General features: G+C 42.8%; 1 protein-coding gene across 3 annotated transcripts; it reads right to left on the reverse strand.

Moving 5' to 3' along the window:
- Positions 1-1,116: 1,116 nt before the first annotated feature.
- Positions 1,117-9,810, reverse strand: LOC135540245 (alpha-1,3-galactosyltransferase 2-like). Of its 3 annotated transcripts, none has more exons than XM_064966782.1 (6): positions 9,690-9,810; positions 9,468-9,485; positions 8,939-9,028; positions 6,383-6,478; positions 2,391-2,528; positions 1,117-2,254 (listed from the first exon to the last, which is right to left on the reverse strand). In XM_064966782.1, exons 2-6 carry the CDS (start codon positions 9,470-9,472, stop codon positions 1,567-1,569), a joined length of 1,017 nt encoding a protein of 338 aa, XP_064822854.1. In that variant the 5' UTR covers positions 9,473-9,485; positions 9,690-9,810; the 3' UTR covers positions 1,117-1,566. The 3 variants fall into 3 exon arrangements, with proteins under 3 accessions (XP_064822854.1, XP_064822852.1, XP_064822855.1); XM_064966780.1 differs by having other exon boundaries at positions 9,468-9,488; XM_064966783.1 differs by lacking the exons at positions 8,939-9,028; positions 9,468-9,485; positions 9,690-9,810 and adding an exon at positions 6,882-7,152.
- Between the last annotated feature and the right edge of the window lie 112 nt (positions 9,811-9,922).

The following is a 9,922-nucleotide window of genomic DNA, read 5'->3' on the forward strand; positions in this document are numbered from 1 at the left end:
GTCAGTTGGCTTTTCATAGCCGATCATTAAGAGTATCTCTACCACTCCTGCTGTCTCTGGAGAGTTGAACACAGCAGGTCTGGGACAGATAGCACATCCGGTGAACAGGTCAGGATTCCATAGCCGCAGGCAGAACAGTTGAAACTGGAGCAGCAGCACGGCCAGGTGGACTGGGGACAGCAAGGAGTCATCATGCCAGGTAGTCCTGAGGCATGGTCCTAGGGCTCAGGTCCTCCGAGAGAAAGAGAGAATTAGAGAGAGCATACTTAAATTCACACAGGACACCGGATAAGACAGGAGAAGTACTCCAGTACTCCAGACTCCAGACACACAAACTACTGCAGCATAAATACTGGAGGCTGAGACAGGAGGGGTCAGGAGACACTGTGGCCCCATTCGATGATACCCCCAGACAGGGCCAAACAGGAAGGGTATAACCCCACCCACTTTGCCAAAGCACAGCCCCACACCAGTAGAGGGATATCTTCAACAACCAACTTACCATCCTGAGACAAGGCCGAGTATAGCCCACAAATATCTCCGCCACGGCACAACCCAAGGGGGGGCGCCAACCCAGACAGGAAGATCACGTGAGTGACTCAACCCACTCAAGTGACGTACCCCTCCTAGGGACGGCATGAAAGAGCACCAGTAAGCCAGTGACTCAGGCCCTGTAATAGGGTTAGAGGCAGAGAATCCCAGTGGAGAGAGGGGAACCGGTCAGGTTTCCTCTGTGAAACGCTTATCAAACCAGCAATGACTTGTTAAAAGAGCAGAATAGTATGGTAGTATGGTGGCATTGGAGACATGCAATATCCCCAAACGGACATGTTAACATTTTTCAACAGTTTGGACTAGATTCAATCCTTAGCACCAAAGATCCAGACTATAGCGCAATTGAAATTTAAATGCTATGTTCCCGCGTTAATGGAGAATGTATTCACAGTAAATGCTGCATATGACAGCCAAATCTAATTACCTTTAAATAATGAAAATAACGCTAAGGTGGATCTTCCGCGGTACGGCTCGGTTCTCGTCCTTAGAGTATGGTTGCTATGGGTGGATCAAGTTCTTTATTCAGGAGTTTTTATTTATATATAAAAACAATTCCCAATACAACTTTATAAAATACATTTTACTTCATAATCCAAAAATACAAACCATACAAAAAAATATGTTGAATCATTTCTAAAGCTATCACATTAGGTCCTGACTACATGTCACTGCACTTCTCTGGAGTGGCTCAGTTAGTTGAGCATTGCACTTGCAACGCCAGGGTAGTAGGTTAGATTCCTAATAAGTAACCACAAGATTTCAAGGGAAAATTCCTGCCAATGACACATGAGAACCAGGAAATTAACAATTTGATCATTCTGGGTTCAACACGCAAGCCAAATACACCACAGTGCAATAGGCAGATGGCCCATTATGTTATATTTACAAACTTTATTGACTTGTACAAGGTGGGTCATACTGGGCTGTAGACTATCGCAGCGCTGCACTGTGAACTGTTTGAAGCTTCAGGGGCTTTTGCTCATTAGATTATTGCATACAGTTTCTGATTGCTCACTCTGTAATCCGGAGTGTGTCATATTTTTTCTTTGCCCAGAGCAGGCGGGTCACATGCATGTCACCACGGTAACCAATGTCACTGCTCCAGCAGTACTCAGGAGACAGCACTCTACTGGGCTTATGGAGCCACAGGTACTTGTTGAGGTGACTCTCATCATGCCACAGAGCCTCCACCTGGTTCTCCTTGTCCTCCATGATGGTCTGGTAACAGGTCTCTGTCATATTTTTCACATTCTGCCACGAGCCTCCAAACACGGCAGCATGATAGTAGAAGTCCCCAGTCTCCATGTAGGCCCTGGACCTGGGGTTGCGGTCGTAGGTGTACATGCTCTGTGGTCGGTGGTAGTAGTAGGCATGGAGCAGAGCAACAGAGTCTCCCAGAGCCTCTGAGCCGAACCGACCCACAAACACCTGGTCCACGTCAAAGCAGAAGATGTAGCGGCTGTATCGACGAATCTGTGACTCAATGGCGTCTGCAATGGCCCTCATACGCATCATGGAGATGTCCTGCCAGCGAGAGTGTCTCTGCACCCTCACAACTTTCAGGCTCCGCCCAGGACCAAGCTGGATGTTTGGTACCCTCTCGGGAACATCCGTGAACACATAGTATGTCACAGGTAAAGCCACCATAAAGTGACGCTCAGCAGACAAAAGGAATGCCTCCAGGTAGGCATCTAGATACCTTGGGATGGGAAGGAGTAAAACCTCAAGTTTAAGAATAGCATCTCCAAATATGCTGCTTACAGTAAGTGACAGAAGTGTTTCATAAGAATGAATAAGTTGCTAGAAAAAAATTGGTCACCAAGATGAAAACCGACCTGCCCACAGCGAATACAGTGAGAGAGACAGAGGAGTGGTTCCTCCTGTGCTCCTGGTCGTAATGATCTGGGTCAAACATTCCATCCCAGATCACAGGGGCTCCCCAGTCAGTGCAGGTCTGAACATCACCTCTGGACCTGGTAGGAACAGAGAGCCCAGCTAGCACATAATGTTTCTTAGAGCTTGGTGAGAGCGTGGTTGACCTATGGTTATTTTGCATACATTGGGAATGTTCTCAAATAGTTCAGAGAATGTTAAGAAACAAGGTTATTCTGTGAGAATTTCAATACTTCAGCGTAACGTTTCCTACAGTTTTACTTATTGTTCTATTTAAAGTCATGTTCTCATATTGTTCTGAGAACGTTCAGAAACAACATTCTTCTGTGGGCATTTTAGTATTCAGCATAATGTTTCCTGAAGGTTTCCTCAGGGTTCTATTTAAAGCCATGTTCTCAGAACATTGAGAACTTTCCATAAAAACAACAAAACATTAGTAACATTCAAAGTGTGTTCTAAGAATGTTAAAAATATACATCCCGTTCTGTGTCAACAGAACTCTATGCTCGATCTTGTTTAATGTGTTAAGGTGTCTTGGCAACGCCCACTAATTGGTCACACCTGATCTTAATGAGTGCTTGTTTCCGTTGAAATGGGGTATGTTTGAATAGACTAAAATTAACAGCTTTGTATGAGTTTTTAAAAAACATGCCACACACCATCTCCTTCCAGGTGGCACAGTGGACTAATTCCATGGAACAGAAGATCATAGGTTTGAATCGCACTGACGCCAAGCCACAAAAAACATGTTTGCCCAATTAATGTCTCAGTAAAAACGTATATGTGTTCAAAGGAAGATTTTCACAAACCTCCAAATAACATTCAAATTTCATTAAAAACATTTACAGAATGTTCTCAGTATGTTATTTAGTTACCTTCAAATAACCTATAATTTCAGTTCACAGAATGTTAATAAAACCTCCCAGGTAAACTTTCAGGGAACCACAGTAAAATTGTCAGAACCTCTCTGCAACCTAAATATGCAGACCACACAACAGTAGTGGGTTTGATTATCAACAATGACGAGACAGCCTACAGGGAGTAGGTGAGGGCCCTCGGAGTGAGGTGTCAGGAAAAACAACCTCTCACTCAACGTCAACAAAATAAAGGAGATGATCGTGGACTTCAGGAAACAGCAGAGGGAGCACCCCCCTCCCATCCATGGGACAGTAGTGGAGAAGTTGGAAATTTAAGTTCCTCGGCGTACACATCACGGACAAACTGAAATGGCCCATTCACACAGACAGTATGGTGAAGAAGGCACAACAGTGCCTCTTCAACCTCAGGAGGCTGAAGAAATTTGTCTTGTCACCCAAAACCCTGACAAACGTTTACAGATGCACAATCGAGAGCATCCTGTCGGGCTGTATCACAGCCTAGTACGGCAACTGCACCGCCCTCAACCCCAAGACTCTAAAGAGGGTGATGCAGTCTGTATAACGTACCACCGGGGGCAAAACTACCTGCCCTCCATGACACCTACAGCACCCGATGTCACAGGAAGGCCAAAAAGATCATCAAGGACATGAACCACCCAAGCCATTGCCTGTTCACACCGCTATCATCCAGAAGGTGAGGTCAGTACAGGTGCATCAAAGCTGGGACATAGTGACTGAAAAACAGCTTCGATCGCAGAGGCCATCAGACTGCTGAACAGCCATCACTAACATTGAGTGGCTGCTGCCAACATACTGACTCATCTCTAGCCACTTTAATAATGAAATACATTTATTACCTAAATGTATCACTAGCCACTTTAAACAATGCCACTTTATATAATGTTTACATACCCTACATTACTCATCTCATATGTATATACACTGTACTCCATACCATCTACTGCATCTTGCCTGTGCCGTTCAGCCATCGCTCATTAATATATTTTTTATGTACATTTTCTTATTCATTCCTTTACACTTGTGTGTATAAGGTAGTTGTTGTGATATTGTTAGGTTAGACATTACTGGTCGGAACTAGAAGCACAAGCATTTCGCTACACTCGCATTAACATCTGCTAACCATGTGTACGTGACAAATAAAATTTGATGTAAACTTCCGACTTAAACTGTATATACTGTATTCTATTCTACTATATTTAATCAATGACACTCCGAACATAGCTTATCCTAATATTTATATATTCCTTAATTCCATTAGTTTACTTTTAGGTTGTGTATATTTTGTGTATTGTTGTGAATTTTTAATATATTACTGCACTGTTGAATCCAGAAACACAAGCATTTCGCTACACCCGCAATAACATCTGCTAAACATGTAACAAATATAATTTGATAGTTTTCCTGGGAGGTTTTATTAATACTCTGAGAACGGAAATGATGCTATTTGGAAGTTTGTCCTTAACTTTCACTGAGGGCCTCCTGAGTGGCGCAGCAGTCTAAGGCACTACATCGCAGTGCTAGAGGCGTCACTACAGATCAGGGTTCCATCACAGGCTGTGTCTCAACCAGACGTGATCGGGACTCCCAAAGAGTGGCGCACAATTGGCCCAGCGTTGTCAGGGTTCGGGGAGGGTTTGGACGGGGGGGGGGGATTCTATTTACTATGTGAGGATTCTAGAATATTGAAATGAAAATGTGTTAATCAAATTGGATGGAAACCTAGCTAATTTTGGGTTCCCTTTTTTGAACTCCAAGCACAGATAAGACATGGGCTGGATTTAGACAAGCAGCCCGATTCTCATATTTTTTTTAAACTATTTGGTCTTTTGACCAATCACATCAGATCTTTTTCAGAGCTGATCTGATTGGTGAAAATACCAATTAGTAACAAACAAAAAAATAGTTGGGCTTCTTGTGTAAACGCAGCCAGAGAAATGTATTTATTTAGACATTAACCATGTATTTTTTTATGACACAGCATCAGTGAGATTTGAACCTATAATCTTCCATTCTCGATCCATGGAATTAGTCCACCGCACCACCAAGATGAACATACAAATTCAAATAGTATGCATATAAAGCTGTTAATTTTAGTCTATTAAAACAGATACCATTTAAAAGAAAACAAGAACCCATTAACATCAGGTGGGGCCAATTAGTTGGGGCGGCCAACACACACTCTTAATTAACAACGATAGCGCAGGGGTATTCAACTCTTACTCTATGAGGTCTGGCGCTTGCTGACACCTGGTGTCCCAGGTCTAAATCAGTCCCTGGTTGGAGGGGATTAATGAAAAAAAGGAACTGGCTTTGATGTCCAGAGTTGAGCTTGAGGGAGATAGAGGATAGAGTGTGTTTTGGTGATGCTGAGAATGGAATGTATAAGTTTCAAATAAAATTCTTAGATCATTCTCTGACAGTTAATATAGTTTATGGGATGTTTTCGGAAAAATTTGGTAACATGACTTTAAATGGAAACCTATAGGAAAATGTATGCTGAAGTACTGTAATTCCTACAGAAGAATGTTGTTAATGATAATTTTCTGAAGAATTTGAGAAAATTCCCAATGTCAAAGCAGTTGGAGATAAGGTGGCTGCAAAGAGGTAGGCAGCGCCATTGAGGCAACCTCCATTTTGATTTAGTCAATTTTCTTAACGATTGGTTGATTCCCCCTGATGCCCCGGTTGGACAGGACTCCAAAAAGGTCACCAAGAGGGATCAGCCAATGAAGTTGGAAGTCCTGCCCAGTTGACTACATTAAAATGGTGAAAGCCCTCAATGTCAATGCCCAGTCTAATATGGCATTTTGGTCACTGGAGACCTCTATCAAGCTCTATGGAACCTCGTAGAAGGAAGTATTTGTGGTGAGGAACTGAGGTGAGCTTAGCCCCATACTTTTACCAATAAAAAAAGCCATTAAAACGATCTTTAGATTTCATTTTCAGACTCCAACACAATATAAATCAAAGTAATGAACACAATAAAAGTAATGGCATACTCTGAACATGATTGATATAAAAACAAAATGTCCTACCAAAGGTCTAGGGAAGCATCTATACTATTCCCCAGCTTCAGCTTCTCTCCAGGGGCTAGATGACATCGGTTCATGGGGATTAAGCCCTCCAAGTACCTTCAACACAATAACATGCTGGGTCAAAACATACACAACTATTTCTGTTTCTATGTGTTGGGATTATTATGAATAAATTAATAAACAATATCCCCATTTTAAATAGTTACAATTCTAAGTAAACTTACACTCTGTTTTATTATCTGATTAACAATATGAGTTCATAAGAAGGGATTGTGTGACACGGGCAAGGAGTAATTCAAGTTAATGAACACCATTCCAACTAGGAAGAAACAAATGGGTTGGGGACTGTGTAATCAAATAAGGTCATTAACCTAGCTTTGAACCTACAGAAACTTAGCTCTGGGGTTTTTAGATAAGGCAGTGAGTGCATTCCTAGGTTCTGTTAATTAGAACTGTCAGTTCAGTGGTGATCGATAATGTTGAGGGGGTCAAAAGTTACCTGGGAGTGTGTTAGTAAGTGAGAATTAACTTTTCACCTCACTTTGTCCCGGTCGAGAGGAGGGGATTCTGTTAAAGCAATGAAATGACGTCATGATCTGTATATAAACTGTTGCTCGTCGTTAAGTGTCAGCGCGCTCCGAGAATAAATTCTGTTACCTATTATTGAAAGACTAGTCAGCGTCTATTTTATGCAAAATAGATTTAGGGTTTTCAATTGATGAAAGCACATTAGTTTAATTTAATTATGCCAACACTATGTTAAAAGGTATGGATAGTTTCAAGTGACTGAATTCATATACACTGCTCAAAAAAATAAAGGGAACACTAAAATAATACATCTTAGATCTGAATGAATGAAATATTCTTATTAAAATAGTAGTTGAATGTGCTGACAACAAAAATCACACAAATTTTCAAAGGAAATCAAATTTATCAATCCATGGAGGTCTGGATTTGGAATCACACTCAAAATTAAAGTGGAAAACCACACTACATGCTGATCCAACTTTGATGTAATGTCCTTACAACAAGTCAAAATGAGGCTCAGTAGTGTGTGTGGCCTCCACGTGCCTGTATGACCTCCCTACAACACCTGGGCATGCTCCTGCTGAGGTGGCGGATGGTCTCCTGAGGGATCTCCTCCCAGACCTGGACTAAAGCATCCGCCAACTCCTGGACAATCTGTGGTGCAACGTGGCGTTGGTGGATGGTGCGAGACATGATGTCCCAGATGTGCTCAATTGGATTCAGGTCTGGGGAACGGGCGGGCCAGTCCATAGCATCAATGCCTTCCTCTTGCAGGAACTGCTGACACACTCCAGCCACATGAGGTCTAGCATTGTCTTGCATTAGGAGGAACCCAAGGCCATCCGCACCAGCATATGGTCTCACAAGGGGTCTGAGGATCTCATCTCGGTACCTAATGGCAGTCAGGCTACCTCTGGCGAGCACATGGAGGGCTGTGCGGCACCCCAAAAAATGCCACCCCACACCATGACTGACCCACCGCCAAACCAGTCATGCTGGAGGCTGTTGCAGGCAGCTGAACGTTCTCCACGGCGTCTCCAGACTGTCACGTCTGTCACATGTGCTCAGTGTGAACCTGCTTTCATCTGTGAAGATCACAGGGCGCCAGTGGCGAATTTGCCAATCTTGGTGTTCTCTGGCAAATGCCAAACGTCCTGCACGGTGTTGGGCTGTAAGCACAACCCCCACCTGTGGACGTCGGGCCCTCATACCACCCTCATGGAGTCTGTTTCTGACCGTTTGAGCAGACACATGCACATTTGTGGCCTGCTGGAGGTCATTTTGCAGGGCTCTGGCAGTGCTCCTCCTGCTCCTCCTTGCACAAAGGCGGAGGTAGCGGTCCTGCTTCTGGGTTGTTGCCCTCCTACGGCGTCCTCCACGTCTCCTGATGTACTGGCCTGTCTCCTGGTAGCGCCTCCATGCTCTGGACACTACGCTGGCAGACACAGCAAACCTTCTTGCCACATCTCACATTGATGTGCCATCCTGGATGAGCTGCACTACCTGAGCCACTTGTGTGGGTTGTAGACTCAGTCTCATGCCACCACTAGAGTGAAAGCACCGCCAGCATTCAAAAGTGACCAAAACATCAGCCAGGAAGCATAGGAACTGAGAAGTGGTCTGTGGTCACCACCTGCAGAACCACTCCTTTATTGGCGGTGTCTTGCTAATTGCCTATAATTTCCACCTGTTGTCTATTCCATTTGCACAACAGCATGTGACATTTTTAGTCAATCAGTGTTGCTTCCTAATTGGACAGTTTGATTTCACAGAAGTGTGATTGACTTGGAGTGACATTGTGTTGTTTAAGTGTTCCCTTGATTTTTTTGAGCAGTGTAGAACAGCCCTACGGTCCTTCTTCCTAAACGTATGCTGCACAACAAGAAGCAAACAATTGGCATAGGGGAACAGCAGAGGAAAGGAAAGTACTTAGTCAGTTGCACAACTGAATGATTCAACTGAAATGTGTCTCAAATTTAACCCACCCCCCTGAAACATTGAATCATGGTGCCTTAAGAAAATACACACCTTATTGATGTAGGTGTGAAGTAGGCTATGAAGAGTAGCACAGAGGCACATCCTGCACATGTTAATACACGCTTTGCCTTGTACAATACTCTGCCGGATAAGACAAAAACATTACATCAAAAGGTGCGATAGGAGGTCAATGCAAACACTGTAAGGCCTATAGTTCCACTTTCACCTGATAACGCATCATAAAAGACCAGGACATTTTTTCATTCTCTTTTCTGACAATGAAATCATTGACTCCAACATTGTGAACATTTAATTTATTGTCATCAATGTTATTAGTTAATGGATTATGAGAGGGACTTTGTTTAAAAAAAATATATATAAAATAAACATCATGAAACATGTTTGTTAACATTTAGGCCTAATATATGAGTTTGGATTAGCATGATTCCAGTCAAGGTGTTGTGTGTGTGTTTTTTTTAATACCCCAAAATGAAGTAAAAATATAAATAACTGGTCATTTCATTTATGTTAAAATTAGTCTATTAACATTGATGACATTGCATCAGCACAGAAGCCATACCTCATTGCGTGCCTGGAACTGCTGAGGAAATTAAATGTACATTGTTAAGGTGGATAACAAACGGATGTTATTCTGACAATGATGTACAGCTCATCATACAGATAATTCTGTCCAAACTGTCTGTAAGGCACTCATATCACGAACATAAAAATTTGACAGCGTTTAAACAAAATAAAAACAGCAACAATGTCATCAGGTGTAGATGAAAATGTTGTCGCCTACCTGCTTTGCTTGTTAGAACACCTAGCCGGTTGATGCGTCTATAAAACACTTAATCTCAAGAGAAGTACTTTCCTGTATATTGCAAGGGGGTAATTATTTACACCCAAAACATGGACGGAGAGAATCAACCCAACACCAGCATCTGATCATGCGTGGGTTTGTCCTTTTACCTGTTAGCGTTTTTCGTCATGAATCTTGTTCTGGGGGCAGCTCTGCAGAGTGGTCACCATCCG

The sequence above is a fragment of the Oncorhynchus masou genome, chromosome 5, assembly GCF_036934945.1.
Source record: "Oncorhynchus masou masou isolate Uvic2021 chromosome 5, UVic_Omas_1.1, whole genome shotgun sequence".
NCBI lineage: Eukaryota > Metazoa > Chordata > Actinopteri > Salmoniformes > Salmonidae > Oncorhynchus > Oncorhynchus masou.

Bases quoted from the DNA above. Each gene is read 5' to 3' on its own strand.
- LOC135540245 (XM_064966782.1), bottom strand. The intron at 6,479-8,938 runs GTGTGTATTTTC...ATTGTGTTGAAG, and splicing joins TTCACACCTACATCAATAAG to GTACTTGGAGGGCTTAATCC. The intron at 2,529-6,382 runs GTAGGACATTTT...TGTTCCTACCAG, and splicing joins GATGCTTCCCTAGACCTTTG to GTCCAGAGGTGATGTTCAGA.